Below are 23,539 nucleotides of genomic sequence, written 5' to 3'. Positions count from 1 at the left end.
CGTGGTCCACCACTGAAAACCGGTCGTACCCTCCACTATCTAACCGAAGACCGGTCCGTTACCGCCGTCCGCCGCCGCCTCACTTCGCGTTTGAAGCTTCTCTGCTCTGTGAGTATCCTCTTCTTTCATTCTTTTCAATTTTTCTTGGTTTGTTGAATGTTTTAGCCATGAAAATCTGTTATATATGAAATGGGTTGTTAGTTTTACATTGTGGTTAGCTTCTATTGTTCATTTTGCATTTTTATGTGGTTGAACCGTTGATTGGTGTTAATTGGTAGGCATTAGATGTGAGAAAACCTTAATTCCTTTTTACATACTGTATTAGAAATATGTTTAAAATGTTTGGAGTTGATTAATTGTGAAGTTTTTAAATTTTTTTATAATTTTTTTATATTTATTTCGAATTTTTGATAATTTTTTGTAATAAATATAAGAATTTAGTGATAAATAATCTGTTAGTTATTTTGTGTTTTTTTCCTTCGTTATGAATTTTGATTGATAGTAAAGTATTGTTTAAATAATCTGTAGAACAATGGATCGTAGTTGGATGAAAGCTAGGAGAATTAGCAAGGAATATGAGGATGGGGTTGAAAAATTTCTTGAGTTTGCTCAGAGAAATGCCCCTAGTAAAGGAGATGGATTGTACTATTGTCCTTGTGTCAAATGTTTAAACAATAGTCGACGGAGTATTTCTGAGATAAAAGAGCATCTTATCTGTGATGGGATAAATTTGAGGTATACAAATTGGATATGGCATGGAGAAATTAGAAAGACTACACTGTCTGCAAATGAGAAGGTTGTAATGAAGACTTTGGTGATAGAATTTCGGATATGTTTCGTGATATAAGGTCTGAATCCTCTACACAGTTTTCTTCCACCTTTGAAACTTTGTGTAGTGATGCAGAGACACCTTTATACCCGGGGTGCAAAGATGATTACACAAGATTGACAACCGTATTGAAACTGATGAATTTGAAGGCAAGAAATGGTTGGACCGATGCTAGTTTTACGGAATTGCTTGAATTGCTGAGTGATATTCTTCCCAAAGGGAATTCACTTCCGAAACGAATGTATGAGGCAAAAAAGATTTTGTGTCCGATGGGTTTGGAATATGAGAAGATACATGCGTGTCCTAATGACTGCATATTATTCAGAAATGATTATGAAGAGTTGAATAAGTGCCCTAAATGTGGGACTTCAAGATACAAAATGAAGAAAGATGATGGTGATTATAATGAGATGACCAAAGGTTCTCCTTTAAAGGTTCTGTGGTATCTTCCAATAATACCACGATTTAAGCGTCTATTTGCTAATGCCACAGATGCAAAGAACTTGAGATGGCATTTTGATGAGAAAATATGTGATGGAAAGCTTCGTCACCCAGCAGATTCTCCTCAATGGAAAACAATAGATCAAAAATTTCCTCAATTTGGTGGCGAGCCAAGAAACCTTCGGCTAGGGCTTTGTACGGATGGAATTAACCCATATGGTAATCTTAGTAGCACACACAGTGCTTGGCCAGTGCTCCTCGTAATTTACAACTTGCCTCCTTGGTTATGTATGAAAAGAAAGTATATCATGCTATCTTTGATGATCTCGGGGCCAAAACAACCGGGAAACGATATTGATGTGTATTTGGCACCTTTGATTGAGGATCTGAAGAAATTATGGGAGGAAGGTGTTGATGTGTTTGATGCATATAAACAAGAGACCTTCAATTTACGTGCCATGATCTTCACCACGATAAATGACTTTCCAGCATATGGAAATTTGTCTGGATACAGTGTTAAGGGGCATAAAGCATGCCCGATATGTGAAGAAGGCACCCACTATATGCAACTTAAACATGGCAGGAAGACAGTATATCTTGGTCACAGAAGGTTTCTTAGTCGGTATCACCCTTACCGTAGATTGAAAAAGGCATTTAATGGCTCACAAGAATATGAAATGGCTCCAAGACCATTAACTGGAGAAGAAGTTTATCAGCGGGTGGAGGGAATTAATGTGGTCTTCGGTAAGAAGAAGAAGAAGAAGACTGCCAGTGAGAGAAATATATGGAAAAAAAGATCTGTCTTTTTTGATCTTCCATATTGGCGAAGTCTTGATGTGAGGCATAGTCTAGACGTGATGCATGTGGAGAAGAATGTATGTGAGAGTCTTGTTGGTACACTTTTGCATATAAGTGGAAAGACTAAAGATGGAATCAATACAAGACGAGACTTAGTCGAAATTGGAATAAGAAATGTCCTTCACCCACAAGAAAGAGATGGTAAGAGGGCTTATTTACATCCAGCTGCGCACACATTATCAAAAGAAGAGAAAAGAAGTTTCTGTGGTTTTGTCAATACTATTAAGGTGCCACAAGGTTATTCTTCTAATTTAAGCAAACTTGTTTCAATGCAAGATTTGAAGATAACGGGAATGAAGTCTCATGATTGTCATGTGTTGATGCAACAATTACTTCCACTTGCTATTCGAGGCATTATGAAAACCGATGTGAGAAATACTATTACAAGACTTTGTATGTTTTTTAGTGCCATTTGCAGCAAAGTCATTGATCCTGCTGAGTTGGATGAATTAGAAAATGAAGGTTATGTGATCCTCTCTCAATTGGAAATGCATTTTCCTCCATCATTTTTTGATATTATGGTCCACTTGATAGCTCATCTTGTGCGAGAGATAAGACTTTGTGGCCCTGTGTGTTTAAGATGGATGTACCCTTTTGAGAGATACATGAAAATCCTAAAAGGGTACTCTAAGAATCCTTATCGGCCTGAGGCATCAATTGTTGAGAGATATGTAGCTGAGGAGGCAGTTGAGTTTTGTAACGCATATCTTGACAGGGTAAAGGCAGTTGGTCTTCCTCAATCTCGACATGATCAAGGGAGAAGAAGCAAGGGAACACGGGGTGTCATAGTGAGGTCTATGTCAAGAGAAGTTGTAATGCAGGCACATCTATACATTTTAAACAACACGGATGAAGTTTTGCCGTACTTAAATGCTCACAAGAATATGCTGAGGAACTTGAATCCAAGAAAGAGTGACATGCAACTAGCTAATGAACATAATAAGTCATTTGCAGAGTGGTTCAAGCGAGAAGTGTTAAAAGATGGCAATCCTTCTGAGACAATACAGAGGCTAGCTGCAGGGCCTTCTTTTGAGGTTTTGTGTTGGGGTGGATATGATATAAATGGTTATTCTTTTTACACAAAAACCCAAGACGATAAGAGTACTATGCAGAATAGTGGGGTGATGGTAGTAGCGGAAGCCATGCATTTTGCTAGTTCTAAAGACAGAAACCCAATGTTGGCGGCAATGTCCTATTATGGAATAATAGAAGAGATATGGGAGGTTAGTTATACCAAGTTTAAAGTTCCCGTCTTCAAATGTAAGTGGGTTAATAGTAATGCTGTGCAAGTGGATGAAGAATTTGGATTTGTTTCGGTCGATCTTGAGAGGTTTGGATACGGAGACGAGCCATTTATTTTGGCAAGTCAAGCAAAACAAGTGTTCTTCGTTCCCGATCTAGCAAAAAAGAAATTGTCTATCGTGCTTCAAGGTAAAAGGCAAGGAGTTGGTGGAGATGATGGTGACTTAGAGCTTAATCTTGATGAAACCCCGCCTTTCACAGCTACTCGACCTAAAGCAGTTGAATTAGATTTGGTAGATGATGACTATGCTGTTAGAGATGATCATTGTGAAGGAATTTGGGAGGATAATCGTTGTAAGCCTCAAATGAATTTTTTGATATTTTTTTTTGCTAAATATACTTAATAATATAGTGTTTTATATTAACTTGATATTTTTTATTCTTACATTTATTAATTCCTTGTTCTTTAAACAGGAAATGGACGGATCCGGTCAACAGGGTTCTGGTGATGACAACTCTTTTACTAGCCGGAGAAAGGGTAGAGGGCCAACCCATATGAGGCATTTAGCTTTACGTGATGAGAGCACACAGCCTATGAGGATTACAGTGGATTTGATGATGATCTGAAGCCTATAGGAAAGGATGGGGCTCAATTTACTAGTTATGTGGGTTATCTCGCACGCAGTAAAATTAGCATTGACATTCCTAACTGGAAGAAGGTGGACAAAGATTTGAAGAAAAACCTTTGGGAGGATATATTGGTATATTGTGCATTGTTTTCTCTACTTGTTTCAATTATAGTTGTTTATTTACTTTATAACTCTATGCTATTATTGTATTGCATGCAGCTGACATTTGATATTCCTGCCACTAAACAAATGAGAGACCGTCTGTTGAAGCAAATTGCTGAACGGTGGAGGGATTTTAAGTCCATGCTTACAACACATTATATTAATGGAAAAAGAAAGGGTGTGCATCCTAAGGAACGATACCAGTTTATTAGCGATGAGGCATGGGAGAATTTTGTGAAGCAACGTGAAGACCCGCATTTCAGGTTTGGTTTCTTCAAACTTAATTTTTAATCAGGTCATATTTTATTTACCTAAACTAATTTTGTCGATTTGGTTTCATTGTCATAGGCATTGAGTCAGAAGAACAAACAAATATCTGAGCAGAATGTATACCCACATACCATGTCTCGTGCAGGGTATGGTGGGTTGGAAAGAAGTATGATGGAGGAACGACTGAAGAATGCACAGATGGCTGCTGCTTCAGATCCTACTGGCTACATGCCATCCATTGAGCGTCCTTCTCGCCAAGAAAAATGGAAGGCGGCGAGGATTAAAAAGGGTCAATACATTACTCCACAGTCTGCTACTGTTGCTGAGAGGATTGTAAGTAATATTTAAGAATTATGCTTCATTGATTGTTTTTTTCAATTATCTTAAATTGAATTTGTTGTTTTAATGATATAGGATACACTTGAGGAGCAACTATCTCAAGGTACATTCATCCCTCAAGGACGGATGGATATCTTGGCCACTGCTATTGGAAAGGCTGACCATCCCGGAAGAGTCCGAGGGGCCCCTAAAGGGATTGGTATTAAAGAATTTTTTGGCTCTGCTTCACGAAGAAGCACTAGATCATCCTCCGCTAACATGGTATCTAAAGAGGAGCTCGACCAACGACTACAAGAAGAAACAGAGAGAGTTCGAGCTGAACTAAGTCAACAACACATGGCAGAGATGCAAAAGATACGTGATGAATTCGATGCCAAGTTTCAACAGACTTTGATGATGATGGGTACGAGCGGATTCCAGATGCCCCGAGTATCTGAACCTTCCCAGGTAATAATCACACATCTTTTTAAATCTTCTAAAGATTCATTTGATCCATTTAAACTTATTTAATGTTTCTTAACTAATTTCATATTATGTTTCAGGGTTCACCTGTGATAAAAAGCGGAAAGGGCAGTAATAATCAGACTGTGCCACTGACAGTGTCTGACCCTGACCCTAGCCCTGACCCTGTCGAAGACAATGGGATGCCGTGTTCTCTCTATGTGGATTATGAAAATTCACCTGTTCATGTTGCTAATGGTCGAGCATTCATGGGCACAACGATTCACGGCAACAAAATTCCGAGCAATCAAGCAAGGGTGACAGTGGAGAGGATTGTTCGTGGTCAGGGGGTACACCAGTGCCTAATCCTACTGATGAGGTTCGACTCTTGGCCCAAGCTAAAGGACATTTCATTTTGTGGCCAAAGAGACTTATTACAAAGCCAATAGTGAAGAAGGCGGCAGCAAAGAAGGCCACAACGAGCGCATCATCTGATCCTGTACTCTTGCCTCTTCCTAGTGATGTTGCGCTTATGTATTCCAGTTTGGAGGTTCTTCATTCCATGGTGCCAAACATGGATAAGCCTGTGACTTTCAAGATGCCGTTGGGGGTTGTGGGTTCAGATATAACATACGACTTCACCATTGACAAGAGGGACCTCGTTCAGTTCCTCAACTTTGAGGAGCTTGATATAGCCTTCATGCAGCTTGCTATTTTGTAAGTTACAATATCATTTTCTTATTACATATTATACTTCATGCATGTCCTAATGTTTTTTACTTGAACAACAGGCATTTTAATCAAATCTGTCGAAACGGAGGACTTGAAAGAACATATGGCTTTATGTGTCCTCAAAGGGTGCAGAAAGAATTTAATACTGTGGAAGCAAGGTCAATCTACATTATGACCGCAATGAGTCAGACCAAAAAGCAAATATATTTTGCACCTTACGTGGAAGGGTAAGTGTATTATTGTATTTGAGATATACAAGTTGTATGTGTCGGGTTATAATTAACATGGTTTGCCTTTTGCAGTTATCATTGGACTCTAATTGTTTGTGCCCCTTTTGACAACAAAGTTTACTGGTTCGATTCACTCTGTGGAAGTCCATCCGAAGAAACCAAAGATGTCATCGACACGTTAGTTTTTATTTATATATTTATTACTTGTGAAGTTTATACAAGCATGCTCTAATATCATTTTCTCTTATAATGTTGATAGGGCTTTTCATAGTTTTAATGTCGTGGCGATTAAACAAAATAGACAAGCACCAACATGGATTCTTCCACAGGTATATGTTGTTTTGAACTAACTTTTAAACATTTTTTGATGAATTAAAGTTAATGTTTATAATCAATAATGTCTAATATTCAATTTTATATCTTATTTTTTAAGTACCGTTGTCAACAAGGACATGTTGAGTGTGGATATTATGTCATCCGCTACATGAATGACATAATTGAGACAGGAACGACTGAGAAATTAACGAGGTAAAGATGAGTTACGTTGCATGACGTTCTTCAATTTATTTCACATTTTTGACTAAGTTTACTATGTTATTTTTGATTAACAGATATTTCAAAATACTGCGCCATATCTCATGGATGACATCAACTTGATGAGGGACACTTTGTCAACAACATTGGTAGAAAAAATTGAAATTTAGCTTTCAAATAGATAGGTTATTTGTCAAAAAATTCATTGTTAGATGCTTTCTCTCGGTTCCCTCTTATATTGTTCATGATTTCCATTGTACAAAGAAGTAGTTACTTCTATTTCAGAATTGTTGGACCTAGCTAGCCAATACGTGTTCCTTGGTTACCACTTAGTTCTATTATGTTGGCTGGTTTCCCTATTTTCGAATTGTGTAAAAAAAAATTTCATTGCTGTATATTAACTAGCTAATTGATCTTGTTCTGCGTGATCTGCACTGCCTACATTTGTTTGGAGCTGTAAACTGCAGGGTGGTAAACACGAAAATTTCGCAGAATTTAAAAAAAAAAAAAATTTAACGGCGGTTATACATATAACCGCCGTTAAAACCCTTTTCCACGGCGGTTAACTATAGGACCGCCGTGGAAAGTCAACTTTCCACGGCGGTTAAAAACCGCCGTGTTTTCCTTGCCTTTCAACGTCGCCTTTAACAACTACGCCTTCAAAACCGCCTTTAAAAGCCACTTTTAACCGCCGTTAAAAGCCTTTTTTCTGGTAGTGAAGGTTAAACTACACTAATCTATGTCAAATTAAAGCCCTTTGGTGTCATCCAAAATGAATTTAATGCTCTTACACCTTCCTAATTAAGAAAATTAGACATGCCGTAATGAGAAACTATTGTCACCTTTGACTATGTTTTTTAGTAATTAAGCAGGAAATTGGGCAGATCGGTTTTCCTATCTTATTTATTATGAAAATTTTCATATATATTAAGATTCTCGATATAATGATCCTCTTTCAGGTTTGCAGAGCTCTTTTCGACATCAATAACCTATATTAGTTATTTTGTTAATTAATGTTGAATAAGTTATTAATAAGCATATGAAATTTAATTTAGCTCATAATCTTTAAGTCCTAAAATATTGTCACCTCGCTCTAAACTAAAGGGGAAAAATCACGCTCATAAGGATAACTTCATTCAAGATCCATCAACTTTCTCGTTCTGAACGGTTACGATTCAATCCCAGTATTGAACTTTCACATTCTGAATAATCAAAATGTGAGACACATCTAATGATGGCCATTCACCCACGTGTCCACTGATGGAGTTGGCACGTATAAAAAAGCAACAAACATCTTCTCGCCGTCTGTGGGGATCGAACCCACGACCACGTGGTTAAAAGCCACGCGCTCTACCTCTGAGCTAAGACGGCCGGTTGATTATTACGTCAATACAAAACATAATGTTAACTCATCTGACCATCACAATTTCTTCCACTCACTTCTTTTGCTTTTTGACGTTCAAGTCACATTGTTAACCATTTAAACATAATTTTAGAAAATTAAAGATGATTTAATAATTAGAATAAAGACATGATAAATACATCAATAAAATAAAATATGTTTCCTTTTATGACGTTGCTATTTTAATTAACATAATAGTATGTAAATTTGGATCGGACTAATTTGAATGAAAACTAATAACTTAAAGTTAAGATGCAAATTTATCCTGAAAGTTTTCATTCACATTCTTTAAAAGTTTTTTAAAGGACCAATTTGTCACAAAAATTTAAAATCGTAGCAATGTTGTTCCATGTCATTAAGAAACTAGTATTAATCGTTAAAATAGTAATACTGACCGTTAATATTTTTAATGGTGAGAGACAATATTACTATATTTTTAAACTTGCAAGGAAAATTTGCTTCAAAAAAATTTCTAAATACCTAATGCTCCTAAATGAAAACTTCTAATACAAATTTACACATTAACTCATAGACTTTTTATAATGGCTTGGCATGAAATTATGAGAAAATCAAGAAACGGTGTGGTTGATGGATTCAAAACTGGTGACATCAGTGAATCGTTTTGCGGCTTTGCATGGATAGCAAGATGTATACCTTATACACATGTAACATCTTATAACTATTTTATTTTTATCTTATAAGCAGGGGCACTAATGTAAAATATTTATGAATTTTTAAGATCACATTTTACTTATTATATTTATTTATTTTATTTATAATTATTTTTATTATTTCTTTATTTGAATTTGATATTTGTAATAAATATCTGATGTGTAATTAAATATATTAATATGTCATTATGACTACTACACTCAATATCCATTCATTGAATTGAAGTGGCAGCTCCTCCTGTTTAATCACTGATTCAATTTTCTTTTCCTTTGCTTTTTTATTTCTTGTCAAGGATGAGTTTAATTTACAACACCTTATTTAGCATTACTAAAAAGAAATCAAATTCATAATGGAAGAAAAAGGATATTGTCATAATCAATTTTTCCAAACAGTTATGTTTGCTTTCATGTGTTACAGTATGCAGATCAGTAGTTGTCAATAACCCGCTCATTATCACAACTAATTCGGTTTTATGAAATCATACATTATTGTAACCATATCATCTCTTAAAGATACATTTTCTTCAGCAGCAAAAGATTGAAAATGTTACAAGTTTGAATCTGAAAAGCATTAACTTTAATGCTTTTGACCTAAAGTAATCCTAAATTTAAAGTAACTTGTGAGTTACTACCTCCGCTCCTAATTATAAGAGCCAGTTCACTAATTTGGGGAGATTAAAGAAGTAAGTTAAATTAGTTATTTGTCCTAAATAGGTGTTATTTTTCTTAAAATATCTTTACTAATCAAATGTATTAACTAGAATTATTATTGTTAGAAGGACTATTTTAGAAGAAAAAAAATTGTATAAATATAAGAAACAAAGTGAATGGGAGTTTTATATTTAAGACTAAAATAAAAATTAAACGGAATCTTGTATTAAGAACCGAGGTATTATTAAAAACAAAAAGACTGAAAAGGTTTACAAGGAGGTCAAATACTTCAACCTTTGATTTGTCAGTAGTCGGGGAAAAAAAAGAAAAGAGTTTAGTGCCAGATGAGGTAGCACCAGGAAACAAAAAAGCGGGGATTGAACCCGACGTGAATCGAACACGCAACCTTCTGATCTGGAGTCAGACGCGCTACCATTGCGCCACGGATCCACCGTTGTTGGAAGTCGTCCATAGTAATAAGACTTATGAAGCCAAAAATCCCCCACACTCAATGAACGATGATTCAGGACAAGTGGCTGCACATGCAGACGAATGGACGAAAAGGAAAAACAATTGCTCTGTTCCCCTTTTAATTATCCCCTTTGACTTCCCTCCCTTTGATCCCCTCAAAAACAAAAAAAAATTGTCGTCTTTTGGAATAGGAAGCTTTAAAAAGCCACCAAGAGCCATCAGGTGTATAATCAAATTATTCCTGCTGCAGTTAAATTGTACCACATCAAAATTATTCGTATTCTAGTCATGTAAACTATTTGTATGAACAAGACTCTCTTATAAAACTAATTACTTGGTTTGTAAATATGTTGGATTGGATGGCCAGCAGTTAAGTTTGATTTGGAGGAACATATGGGTTGCGCGCATTTTGATGGATATGGTGTGCAGCTGTTTGGCGATCCCAACCTTGTCTTTAGCAATCTTTAACCAGACAAAAAGAAAAAGAAGGGTAAGTCTGAGGTCAAATCTTGCAGCTAGGCATGCTCTGGATGCAGTTGATTGAGGCGACAAAGTTCAACGTAATCCGCGCTCATTCATCATCAAAGTCTCACAAACTGCGGTCTCTGTGGTATTCTTCTTCTTCTCCAAATGGGTTTCCTTTATTCTCTGATGCAATTTAAGCAATGAACTCCTTCTGGGGTGGACTCTGTCTCTCACGTGATCAATCATAATTGCCTCTTGTTGAGAATTATGTTGCTTGGTTTCTAAAAAGCTTCCGCCACACGAGTACATCCCTGTGTGGCACAGCGTTCTGAATGAAAATCAAGCAGCATGGATTGCCATTTCCTTGGGACCTATGGATAGTGATGATCCTGATCTTTGTAAATCCCAAAGACCTTTAAAACAGATCTCCCTCTCAAAGATTGTGGCACATGCTCTGTTTAGATAAGGAAACCATTTATTATAAACACAAAATTTGAGTGGCGCTATATTGTATACTTTATGAGGCTCACAGATTCAAACATTAATATTATTAAATATAGTAGCAAGTCCAATATAAAGAACCTTGTCGGCAAACCTGTCAGTCCGTCACCACTACATACTCATCTCCCTCTGCCTCTAATGCGGTATGATTGCCAGGTTAATTAAATACTTTATTGTATTTACCTTTACGTATACTGCTTATGCACTTATGTGTGTGTATTTTAACTGACCTACATACCACACCCTCACATAATGCTAAATTCTCATCAGTGTGAAGACTGGGTTAAGCAAATGATCATTTCAAGCTAAGCAGAACTCGATATGTAAATAAAAAAAACCATAAAAGGATATCAATGGCGAAAATTAAGGATTCAGAGTAATTCAAAATTAAAAGCTTTCTGTAGCTGTTGGGGGGAAGGTTCCAATTGAAGAGCGGAGGTACCAACCGAATTCCAATGCAGGAAAACGCGTTTACAGCACCGAATATCATCTATTGGACAGTTTGCCTTCTTAAAGCAGCAAATAAAAAATTCATTTTTGTTCTTTGCCCTCAAATCATGAATTGTCACGCACCGACTTGGGCCCTGTCTCTTTTCCCGCCCTCAATTTTTTATATAATGAATTTTCCAAACCTAACTGCTCAAGTGGATTTCACCGCTATTGTAGTGGGTGACAGTTTCCGCAAAACCCAGATCTGGTCCGTTTCATTTCGTTTCCTTCTTTGGAAACTGGACAGCAACCCCGATCTATCTAGTTCTAGCAACGTATCAGTGTGCTCATCACTGATTCTGATATTTTTGTTGTTTAGATCCCAATGGGAAGCACTAGTTTGTTACATCTGTTCTGTTTTGTTTTGGCGTTTCTGGGTGTATCTTTGGTGAAAGCAGAAGATGCATATAAGTTCTACACATGGACTGTGACTTATGGGACTCTTTCTCCTCTGGGTGCTCCTCAGCAGGTGAGTTATCTGCATTATTGGATAAGAGATCTAAGATCTATATATTTGATACTTGTGTGTGTGTGTATGGCTATATGAGGGAATATTTGGATTTCTTACGTTTTGACGTTTGATTTTTTGAAGGTTATTCTTATCAACGGACAATTTCCTGGTCCTAGACTTGACTTGGTAACTAATGACAATGTCGTTCTCAACCTTATCAACAAGCTGGACGAGCCATTTCTGCTCACTTGGTGAGTTAGTTTCTTTTTCTCTGTTTACATCTGCATTGTTTATTGCAATGGGTTTAAAGAAGTAGAAGTTCCCGCCTTTTTGTTGACACGTCTGTATCATATGTTCTTGCTACATCCCTTTGATTTGATCACTACTTGGGCCCTAAGGAATCTATGTTTTCTCAAGTCTCTGAATGAATCGCGTCAAAATTTAACAATATGGAAAAGAAATGATCGAACAGAAGCTGGCATTGTTGTCATATACAGCTTTTTTAATGCAATAGTTGTTTAGACTTGAATCTTTGACGCCGTATTTTCATCACTCTTCATATTTACTAGATCTCCTGAAATTCGTGGAAATGAGCCTCAAATTATAGTTGCCACCGTTTGGTTGCATCTTGGTGGATGAATTTTTTTCCCCAATACAGTTTGATCCTGAAAATTTTGAGTTACGGCTGAAGTAGTTGGCTAATGCTGTTATTCTTAGAGATCTGCATTATAATTTCTTATTCGTGTTATCTGGCCATGAGTCTGACAAGATATTGGAGAATAAGGATTAAGATTATTGTTGTGAAACAGGAATGGCATTAAGCAAAGGAAAAATTCATGGCAAGATGGTGTATTGGGAACCAATTGCCCAATTCCTCCAAACTCAAATTACACGTACAAGTTTCAGACCAAGGATCAGATAGGAACCTACTCCTACTTCCCATCAACTCAACTGCACAAAGCGGCTGGAGGGTTTGGTGGACTCAATGTCTATCACAGATCCGTCATCCCTATTCCCTATCCTAACCCTGATGGAGATTTTACTTTACTCGTTGGAGATTGGTACAAGACCAGTCACAAGGTAAGCAAGATGACATTTTTGCCTTTTCATTGTTGCGGAATCACCTGAAAAACAGTTTTGGAACAGACTAGATTCTAATGTCTTACTAATAAACTGATAATGCATTTCTCAATATGATGACCTCACATCTTGCTCACAATCCCTTGAACTTCTTGTCTTGATGTTAGTAGACATTAAGGGGAACGTTGGATTCGGGAAAACCTCTTGCCTCTCCTGATGGCCTCCTCATAAATGGCCAGACTCATACAACCTTCTCTGGGGACCAAGGTCGGTTAGTGTTTTGAGAGGAGACAATCGGGCTTTGTCTAAAAATGATAATCAAACTTAAATATTTTTTCACTGACAGTAGCCGTCCTTGCTTTCAGGGAAGACCTATATGTTCAGGGTCTCAAACGTGGGCTTATCGACCTCAATTAACTTCAGAATTCAGGGCCATGCCTTGAAACTTGTTGAGGTTGAAGGATCGCATGTTGTCCAGAACCTATATGACTCTCTTGACATTCATGTTGGCCAATCAGTCTCTGTATTAGTAACCTTAAATCAGCCTCCAAAAGATTACTACATTGTTGCCTCAACAAGGTTTACAAAGCAAGTTCTCACATCAACTGCGGTTTTACACTACAGTAACTCTCACTCCCCAGTTTCCGGACCCTTGCCTGCCCCTCCCCCTTCTGAATACCATTGGTCTATGCAGCAAGCTAGAACCTACAGGTTAGTTATCAATTAGCTAATAAAAAATATGCAACTTGTGAACTGATATTTTCATGCTTTGGCCCTCGTAACAGAAACATATACATGGTCTGAAATTAATCGTTCCTTCTTGCAGATGGAATCTGACAGCAAATGCTGCTAGGCCTAATCCACAAGGATCATTCCATTATGGGAAGATCACTCCGACAAAGACGATTGTGTTGGCCAATTCAGCTCCTTTGATAAACGGAAAACTACGTTATGCTGTTAACAAGGTCTCTTATGTTAACCCTGATACCCCTCTCAAGCTTGCTGATCACTTCAACATCCCGGGAATCTTCAGCGTGGATAAAATGCAAGTCACTCCATCCAATGGTCCAGCTTCCATAGCTACCTCTGTCCTCCAATCTTCTCTCCATGATTTTCTCGAGATTGTTTTCCAGAACAACGAGAACACATTACAGTCTTGGCATCTTGATGGTTACGATTTTTGGGTAATTGGGTATGTGTTCTTTCTCTTCAATCTCCTGTCTTGAGTACCTATTTTCACTTTTCAGTGAGCTTCAAGGAATTCTAATGAGGCTCATTGCAACATTAAATACAGATACGGTTCAGGCCAATGGACGCCAGACAAGAAAAGCACCTATAATCTAGTGGATGCCCTTACCAGACACACTGCTCAGGTAAATGAACAAAGTTCTGAACTGATTATGATTCTTAAGAGAAACTGAATTTTGAATCCTCTTGACGATGGTGATTAAGGAAGTGATCGTTCAAATGAATGTAGGTATATCCGAACTCGTGGACAACAATATTGGTGTCGCTGGACAACCAAGGAATGTGGAATATGAGGTCAGCAATATGGGAAAGGCAGTATCTTGGGCAACAGTTCTATCTGAGGGTGTGGGATGCACAGAAAAGTCTTGCTAATGAGTATGATATTCCCAGCAATGCTCTCCTTTGCGGCAAAGCTGTTGGACATCACCCTTAATTTGCATCATCCCTTTATTCTTTTTGGTGTATTTGATAGTCATGAGAGCTTGACTAAGAGAAACATTAGAGGGGGAAAACACATACAGAAGAGTTTTTTTTTTTTTGGTAAAAGAAGAGTTAATTTAATTTATAAAGTTTATGGCAGTCTTGTTAGAAAAGTGCACCGGGCTGGCTCGGTGGCTTGCAAATCTAGTATTACTATTCATGGCCAGCATTTTATGGGCCAAAATTAAATCGATATATTTTTAGTTTTGTTATTATATGCGTGCCAGTGAAAGAAATATGCCTTATCTACTCGGAAAAACGAATTGTATCTTTTCATACTTTAAAGTCAAAACTTTCAATTAAAATGTTTTTTTTATTTAGAATAATTCTCCTTTCATTTGTATTTTGTACTAAAGTGTCTATTTTTTAACAATAAAAAAATTAAATTTGAAAAGAAATATAAAAATAGAAAAATTCAATGTACACTGTTATAAATATTATCGATGAAATATATGTATTGACCCTTAAAAAAGAATCAAGAGCATTACAGTTATTAAAACTAAATTAATTTCTCCTTTATTTAAGGTCCAAGGTGAAAAATAGAGTTTATATTTTGAAATAAACTAGTCTTGAGCCGTTGACTTCCTCGAAGGGATGTAGAAGATTTTTATGATTATGTAATTTTCAAAAAATAAATTAATTAGTGAACATGGAAAAATAAAAAGTACTAAGAAACAGTGTTTGTTTTTTGGGGCCAACAATAGTGTTCATTTGTTTCATCTTCATGTATTGATATATTAATGAAGTAATTAACGAAATATAATATAGGGAGTGTTTGGATTCTCCTATAAGTTCTTTTTAAAAGCACTTTTCTACAAATTAAGATAAATTTCTCTACAAATTTATTTTGTATACCGTAAAATTACTTCTAAAACTATGGTTTGGTTTCTTATCCAAATACCTTCATAATTAGACCGACAGGATCACAATAAGTGATATTTATATAATTTATTTTACATTTTCAACATTGGGCCTAGAAGGGTGAATTGAGAGATATGGACCTGTGGCACGGGTACTGGACAGGGTTGATGTGGGCTCTTGGCCTCTCTATGTGTATCTCTTTTTTTCTAAAAAAAAAAATTGCAGGTTTAATTTTGGGAAAATGACAATAAAATACCACTTCAATTCCAAAAGGACAAATAAGGGACCTGAATAAGCAAAATGACAAATAGGGCACTGGGTATCAATTTGGAATTCATATTTTCGGCGAAAAGACTGAAATGCCCTTATCAGTGAGGTAAAATGAAGTGAAACTGAAATGAAAATAAAGATGGAGCAGAGCACCGGTTGAGCTGATTTAATAAAGAAGGAAAGAGAAACGCTGGAAGAACACATCAGAGCTGAAAAGAGGTGAGTTTAAGTCGGTAGTCTTTGGAAATGGTATAATCTTACTCCTCCGCATCATAATTTTTTTGGGATTGCTGATTTAATAGATTTTGGTTATGGGCGAGAGGTTTTGTAGCAAGAGAGAGAGTAAACATGTCGCATTAACTGATGGTGGGGTTTGGGTAGTTCCTTTTTGTGTCTGCTTTATGGCGCAATGGTGGGGACGGGTGTGCTGGAGATGAGGTTTTATACTTTATATTGACTATTTCGAATGACGTAGCGGAAATCAAGAAAGGTGGCAAGCAATTACGTAGGCGTGAAGTTTGCGTTGAAGTGGTGAACGTTGTTAAAATCAATAATGGAGTTGTGAAACCCTATAATAAAGTTGCGAATAGAAGAAAAGTTTCTCTCTTTGTGTGTGTTTTGGGTGTCACGTACGTTGATGGAAACTAATTGGCGGAGAAGTTAATTTTTTTATATTTAATGTTGTTTGCTGCAGGTTAGCAAGTGGTGATGTCTTGTAACATTGTATCAACATCTTCAAAAAGACTTGCTTGTTATTTTCACGTAGATGGGAAGTTTGTGGAAAAGGACAATGGCGAAGTTAAATACTGTGGTGGGACTGTCAGAGTAAGAGTAATAAATGAGGGTACAAAACTTGAAGATTTGAGGGCAATGATAGGCGAATGGTTCAGCATGGATTGTCATGGCTGTGATATTAAATACACTTTGAGTTTTGACGAGAGGGTATTGGTAGATCTTATAGATGATGGTGAAGTTGATAATCTATTTGAATATAATGACCGTAATGCACATATTTATATAGCACATAAAGGTAATGACAATGTGGAGGAAGGAATGGGTTATCCAGAAATGTAAGTGAGAAATTTTTTTTTGGTGGTTATGAAAGTTGATAATTGTTGTAATGTTGTAGTAAATCTCTTAACAACAGTGGTAATTATAAATGCAGGATCTCAAGAATGGAAGGACTGTCAGAACAGAGTGATGAGCCTACGTTGGAGGGAAATGCTTTGGAAAGTACAAGTTCTGGAGGCAGTGAAAGACCTAATGTAAGCCTACCATACGGAGTAGTGAGTGCACCTACACCTTTGCCGGAGATGAATTCTTTGAAATGGAAGGAATTGTTGTTAGGACGGAACCAAACTTTTGCAAATGCAGAAGATTTCAAGAAGAAAGTACATAAGTTCAGTATTGCAAACAAGTTTGAGTACAAGTATGTGAAAAATTGTAGGGGAAAAATGTATGTGAAATGTAGTGTTGAAGGTTGTCCGTGGAGGATAAGTGCAAGAGTGGGGAGAAAGAGTACTCCCTTTTTACGTGTGGCAACATTCATAAATGAGCATGTCCATAATGCACAAGACAATCTTTGTGTGGAACATTGTGGTTCAGCTAGCTTGACAGCATCAATCATCAGAGATGAGGTAAATGATCACATAGACAGGCGTCCAAATGATATAAGGAAGACTTTAGAAAGAGATTATGGTATGAAGTTGACATATAAACAAGCATACAGGGCAAAGCAAAAAGCTTTAGAGGACATACATGGCAGGCCTGACCAGTCTTATATGCTTATTCCGTGGATATGTGAACGGTTGAAGGAAACAGATAACAAAACCGTGGCCAAATGGGTGGCTAATACTAATAACACATTTGAGCGTGCATTCATAGCATATGGGTGTTGTATAGAAGGCTTTATAGCTGGTGCTAGACATGTACTGTACATTGATGGATGTCATTTAAGTGGACCGTATAAGGGGACGTTACTGTCGGCGTCTGCTTATGATGCTGACAACGAATTGTTACCTTTTGCGATTGCTGTTGTAAAGGGAGAGACACTTGAGGATTGGACATGGTTCTTATATATGATTAAGGAGATAGTTGGCTCGATGGAATTGACAATTGTGTCAGATCGACACAATGCAATAATAGGCGCCGTGCAAGCAATATTTGGTGGTGAGAGGCATGCATACTGTTACAGACATGTTAAGGAAAACTTCAGTGCACAAATGATTAAATTAAATAGAGGAAAGAGGAAGACTAGTGGGAAAGCAAGGGAGGAGGGACTGCAATACCTGGATGCCATTGCATATGCAAGGCTTGACACCGAGTTTGATGGTGCAATGGATAACATGAGAAAGTTCAATCCACAATTATTTGAGTGGCTTCTTAATCATGGTGATGTTGAAAGGTGGGCCTTAAGTAAATTCCCATTTAAACGGTGGGATAACATCACAACAAACCTTGCTGAGTCATTCAATGCTTGGATGTTGAAAGAGAGACGATATAATGTTGCCCAACTTATACATGAGCATCGTGAGAAAGTGGCAAAGAAGATGTATGCAGCAAGCATAGCAATGAGTAATTGGAAAAATGGTGTAGGCCCAAACATAGATGCAAATTGGTGGACAATGTTGCTAGATCAGCATGCATGCTGAGTGTACCTTATGGAGGAGGTAGGGTGTGTGTCCATACAGCAAAAGGAGCTGTACATGTTGATCTTGGTCTAGGCGAATGCACCTGTGCAGCTTGGCAAATGTCAGGCATTCCATGTCCCCATGCCTGTGCAGCGATTAAGGCTGTGAATTGCAATGTCTATGATTTTGTTGATGAATGCTACAAGATTACATCACAGCAAAAGATTTATGGCAGGAGTATGATTCCAGTGGCGACAGTAGACATGCCAAATCCTAACAATTACTGGGTGGAAAATATAGGAAGTCAAGTGTTCTTGGCACCGCCTTTGACTAATCGACCGCCAGGAAGGCCTAAAGTAAAAAGACGAGAGTCACAGTTCCAGAATAGGAAGATCTACCATTGTAGCACATGCAAACAAGTTGGGCACACAAGAAGAACGTGCAAGAATCCAAACCCAAGTTGAACTTAGATGTCAATAGATATGGTGATTTTTTGGTGTAAATAGTGTTGCGTGAATGGTAAATCCCATTGCACGTGTAGTGTAGTTAGTATGAAAGTTATGGTTCAATGTTTACCGTGCTGTACTTGAGGTGCAGACATTTGAATATATGTAATGCATCTGCTGTCATATTGCTGCTGGTTTTTGGTAAATACTGTTGGGTGAATGGTAAATCCCATTGCACGTGTAGTTAGTATGAAAGTTAATGGTTCAATCATGTCATAAATACTGTATCAGCTGTCATATTGCTACTGTTTTTTGATAAATAGTGTTGCGTGAATGGTAAATCCCATTGCACGTGTAGTGTAGTTAGTATGAAAGTTATGGTTCAATGTTTACCGTGCTGTACTTGAGGTGCAGTCATTTGAATATATGCAATGCATCTGCTGTCATATTGCTACTGGTTTTTGGTAAATACTGTTGCGTGAATGGTAAATCCCATTGCACGTGTAGTTAGTGTAGCTACTATGAAAGTAAACGGTTCATGTTTATCGTGATGTACTTGAGGTGCAGTGATTTGAATATATGTAACGTATCTGCTGTCATATTGCTGCATTGTATTGTTCATGGCAGAAAATCTGCCCAGCCCGGCAAGAAGGTGCAAAACCCAGTATAAAAGTAGTAAATACCATTGAAAGAGTTGTAAATCCCTCCGTATGTTTTGCAAAATTGACCTCCGACCTTTACCGTTTTGAGACCAAAGTTGCGCAGGCCAATTTTTTTGGGATGCAAAACCCACTGTAAAAGTTGTAAATCTCAGTTGAAGAGTTGTAAATCCCTCCGTGTGTTTTGCAAAATTCACGTCCGACCTTAACCCTTTTGAGACCAAAGTTGCGCAGGCCAATTTTTTTGGGATGCTAAACCCACTGTAAAAGTAGTAAATCTCAGTTGGAGAGTTGTAAATCCCTCCGTGTGTTTTGCAAAATTGACCTCCGACCTTTACCGTTTTGACACCAAAGTTGCGCAGGCCAATTTTTTTAAGGATGCAAAACCCACTGTAAAAGTAGTAAATCTCAGTTGGAGAGTTGTAAATCCCTCCGTGTGTTTTGCAAAATTGACCTCCGACCTTGACCGTTTTGACACCAAAGTTGCGCAGGCCAATTTTTTTGGGATGCAAAACCCACTGTAAAAGTTGTAAATCTCAGTTGGAGAGTTGTAAATCCCTCCGTGTGTTTTGCAAAATTCACGTCCGACCTTAACCCTTTTGAGACCAAAGTTGCGCAGGCCAATTTTTTTGGGATGCTAAACCCACTGTAAAAGTTGTAAATCTCAGTTGGAGAGTTGTAAATCCCTCCGTGTGTTTTGCAAAATTCACCTCCGACTTTTACCGTTTTAGGACGAAGTAGCACAGCCCAGTAAATTCGCTTCTGCAGTTGTAATCTCGTCACATGTGTTGTAACAAATTGGGAAAATGGTTTAACATTACTTGAAAATGAGTTGCCTTTACAATCCCTGAAAACAGTTTGCAAATTCCCTTACATACATGACATTAACTAACACATCACTAAACTTAGACAGCGTCATTTACTGCCGTGATGCACGCTGCTTTTTCCTCGGTGTGGGTTCTGGGGATGACAGCAAGTTTAGTGCTTCTTCACGTCTTGAATTGAGCTCATGATTAACAAGCCACCACATTAGGTTTCGTCGGAAATCAGCAACATGTTCTTGACCATAGTCAAGCGTCACACCGGGCTCCCATTTGCTCAACCATATTAAAACATGAACGCCACAGTCTCGCCTGCACATGGCAACAATGTCCATGAGTGAAACACGAAGTAGCATTCATACATTATTACATCAACAACTAATACCACTCACAGATTGTTCTGTTGAGGAACAGGGGCCCAAATAATGTCACTCATCTGCTTCTTTCCAATGGTATTGGGCTTTACTATCTCAATCATGTCATAAAATCGATCCCTCTGCACAACACATACTTGCATTTGTAAATAATTTGGTAAACAAAGAGCATGCTACACAAGAACAGTAACAATAGTCTTACACATCCGGTCACCACAGTCATCATATCATCATCAGCTGCACCTTTCTTCTTACTCTTCTTAGCAGGGAAACTTGGCTTCATTGAGTCCAGCACATAGAAATTCATTGTCTTAGGCTCAAGCACAAGACAAAACCAGTGAGCACCAACAAGTGTAGGTCCAAATATCAAGTCACAGTCTCCTATGTTGTAACCGACATATTCAGGCAGCAACTGCTTTTCTCGTTTTCTAGCATCCCACCGAGATGGGTTCGCAGCTAGTATTGCCTGCAGCATCAAATGATTAGTCATGTAGCAGTAATTATTTTGTATTAATCTTAGTAACCTTACCATAAAGTCAGCATCAAATATGTGTCGCTTGACTTCTCCTTCACTCTTCATATCAGCCAGTAAAGTCTTGCACACAACTGACATAAGCTGTTTGCAAGTAAATTTTAGTTTTTTGCACAGGTATACATGAGCATCAAATATAAATTTATAGTACTCAGCCGAAGATCACAATACTAACTTACCCGGTTACCTATTCTCTCAATTCCTCCAAGTGTCCTTAGCTGATCTCGAGTGATATCCTCATCAGATATTTGAACTAAAGTCCTAAAAATGTGTTCCCAGTATCATTATGTGTGTAGTTAATTAGTAAACAACCGATAAGTAATATCATTCACAGTCATGCGAATAGTAACTTACACGTCACCATCCTGCCTTGAACACATGCGGGATATCATGTTAAAAAACTTTTCCTTTTCCTCCATATTCCTCTTCTTCCTCTTCACAGGCATTGTCAAAATCCATGGAGAATTTATGGCCGACTTCACCTCCCTCTGTGATCTCCTGGGCTGTGCATTCTTGTCCATGGGGGAAACATCAGGGGAATCCATATCTCCTGCTTGTATTCCTTCTTCCTCAACATCAACCATGTCAGCCTCGTCCGAGTCATCTCCATGATGAGGTATGTGTCCTGAGTCCTGTCCATCATCATCATCTCCCTCATTTTCATCATCACCATCATCAGCTTCATCTTCTCCCTTATATTCAGCTCCAACTTCACTAGGGCCCTCATCTCCCACAGTACGATTTTCCTCCATCGTTATGTGCACCTTATGTAGCTCATCCTCTACTGCACTAACAAGTCTCTTGTAGCTTAAATCAATTACAGCCATCAACTTTCGATGTAAGCTTTGCAACTCCTGCATCACATCATTAAAAAAAGGTCAAACACTTTATCTTTTTAATGCACATTGAAATTACGAAGCAAATAAACACACCGGGTGTAAGTCAGCGACACTTCTCCTTCTTCTCTCCTCATCTCCAACCCTAACTTTCGAGCCCTTCTGCTTATACAATAGGCCTCTGTTGCTCTGCCTTTCCTTCTTTGTCATCTCCTTTATCCTCTCATCAGTCCAGAATTGAATAGCACTTATTGACCCATCTCTAACAGATTTAGATAATGGGAAGCGCTCAGCAAGATATAACTGCAACATCAAATTATTAATTTTATCATCACTCCATTCAAACATAGAACAAAAAACAATGGTAGTAAATACATACCAATAAGAGGTAGATGCATCCTCCGACGTTGCAACTCCCTTCATCATTGTCTTCCCCTACGTTTCTATACACTTCAACATAATCTTCCATCTCTTTCCACAAGTTGTTCACAATGTATGTGGCCCAATCAAATTGGTGAAATTCATGCATAGTACAACACATCACCCTCACTAGCTTGTCACTGACTGTTGTTTGTGAGGTAGGAGCTAGAAAACTCCCAAGTGTGTACAGCATGAACAAGAACTCGAAATTCTCCTCATTCTCCCCAGATTTAATGTCTTTGAGTATCTTGGTAAAAGAGACTTTACCATATTCATTCTTCAACCTCTTGTATGTTTCATCATCATCATCCACATCCGTTCTTACCTTTTCCCCTGTGTGGGGTACCTCCAACAACTCCGCAACATCTTGTGCATCAATTTCCTTGATCTTCCCCCTTATTGTAAATTGATGAGTAGGCGGATCATATGCTCGAAGAATGCGTACTATGAGGTCACGAGGGAGTCTCTCACATCCCATGTCAAGCAAACTTGCAAATCCCAAACTTTGTACCTTGGCTTTCAATCTGTCATTGCTATTTATAAATTCCACCAATGACTTGTACTGCCGGACTGAGCAACGAGTGCTAAAAGCAACTTTTTTCATCCGCTTCTTCTTCGTCCCTTGCTTCTTTGGTTTGTTCACTTTATCATTATACTTCTTCCTCTCCTCTGGTGGCAGCTCCCTCCATGCCTTTGCTCCCTCCCTAACTTCTTCTCTCCTATTCCTAAACTCTTTGCCCGCCTTAAATTCATGCAGAAACAGCATGTACCCACTCTTCACTTGTCCACTTCCCTCTCCTTGTCCTTCTACTTGTACTTGTAACTCCATTTTCCCTGCTGCAATGACACCACTTGTTAGTCATTCATAGTACTATATTTCTTTCACAACAATGTCGTCAATTCCATCAACAAATGTGGTCAATTACACTAACAAATATAGTAAATTTTATTAACATATCATCAAAATACCATTGTCCACTCAATTAACAAGTGTAGTCAAGTCCACTAACAAATGTAGTAAATATCATTAACATATCACCTACAAAACCATTGCACAGTCAAATGACTTTGCAT

At 37.8% G+C, this 23,539-nt stretch overlaps 4 protein-coding genes and 2 non-coding genes across 6 annotated transcripts; 3 read left to right on the top strand and 3 right to left on the bottom strand.

The window, feature by feature from the left end:
- Positions 1-8,006: 8,006 nt before the first annotated feature.
- Positions 8,007-8,078, bottom strand: TRNAK-UUU (transfer RNA lysine (anticodon UUU)). The gene has a single exon. It is a non-coding gene; the product is annotated as a tRNA-Lys (tRNA).
- A 1,731-nt stretch (positions 8,079-9,809) lies between these two features.
- On the bottom strand, positions 9,810-9,881 carry TRNAW-CCA (transfer RNA tryptophan (anticodon CCA)). The gene has a single exon. It is a non-coding gene; the product is annotated as a tRNA-Trp (tRNA).
- A 1,648-nt stretch (positions 9,882-11,529) lies between these two features.
- LOC114726046 (L-ascorbate oxidase homolog) lies at positions 11,530-14,805 on the top strand. Its single transcript, XM_028912617.1, has 9 exons — positions 11,530-11,826; positions 11,950-12,059; positions 12,618-12,888; positions 13,059-13,155; positions 13,254-13,599; positions 13,715-14,080; positions 14,183-14,261; positions 14,366-14,655; positions 14,682-14,805. Exons 1-8 carry the CDS (start codon positions 11,683-11,685, stop codon positions 14,567-14,569), a joined length of 1,617 nt encoding a protein of 538 aa, XP_028768450.1. The 5' UTR covers positions 11,530-11,682; the 3' UTR covers positions 14,570-14,655; positions 14,682-14,805.
- Positions 14,806-16,455: 1,650 nt separating this feature from the next.
- Positions 16,456-18,398, top strand: LOC114726050 (uncharacterized). Its single transcript, XM_028912622.1, has 2 exons — positions 16,456-16,817; positions 16,913-18,398. Exons 1-2 carry the CDS (start codon positions 16,456-16,458, stop codon positions 18,396-18,398), a joined length of 1,848 nt encoding a protein of 615 aa, XP_028768455.1.
- Positions 18,399-18,496: 98 nt separating this feature from the next.
- LOC114726049 (uncharacterized) lies at positions 18,497-18,841 on the top strand. The gene has a single exon (XM_028912621.1). The coding sequence runs from the start codon at positions 18,497-18,499 to the stop codon at positions 18,839-18,841; it is 345 nt and encodes a 114-aa protein (XP_028768454.1).
- A 1,560-nt stretch (positions 18,842-20,401) lies between these two features.
- On the bottom strand, positions 20,402-23,294 carry LOC114726048 (uncharacterized). The gene is made up of 8 exons (XM_028912619.1): positions 22,425-23,294; positions 22,142-22,348; positions 21,564-22,063; positions 21,389-21,470; positions 21,207-21,293; positions 20,880-21,143; positions 20,696-20,799; positions 20,402-20,615 (listed from the first exon to the last, which is right to left on the bottom strand). The coding sequence occupies exons 1-8, from the start codon at positions 23,292-23,294 to the stop codon at positions 20,402-20,404; spliced, it is 2,328 nt and encodes a 775-aa protein (XP_028768452.1).
- Positions 23,295-23,539: the final 245 nt, after the last annotated feature.

The sequence above is a fragment of the Neltuma alba genome, unplaced genomic scaffold, assembly GCF_004799145.2.
Source record: "Neltuma alba isolate B1F8T4 unplaced genomic scaffold, ASM479914v2 tig00012328_pilon, whole genome shotgun sequence".
Lineage (NCBI taxonomy): Eukaryota > Viridiplantae > Streptophyta > Magnoliopsida > Fabales > Fabaceae > Neltuma > Neltuma alba.
This window is presented reverse-complemented; position numbering and strand designations above follow the sequence as displayed.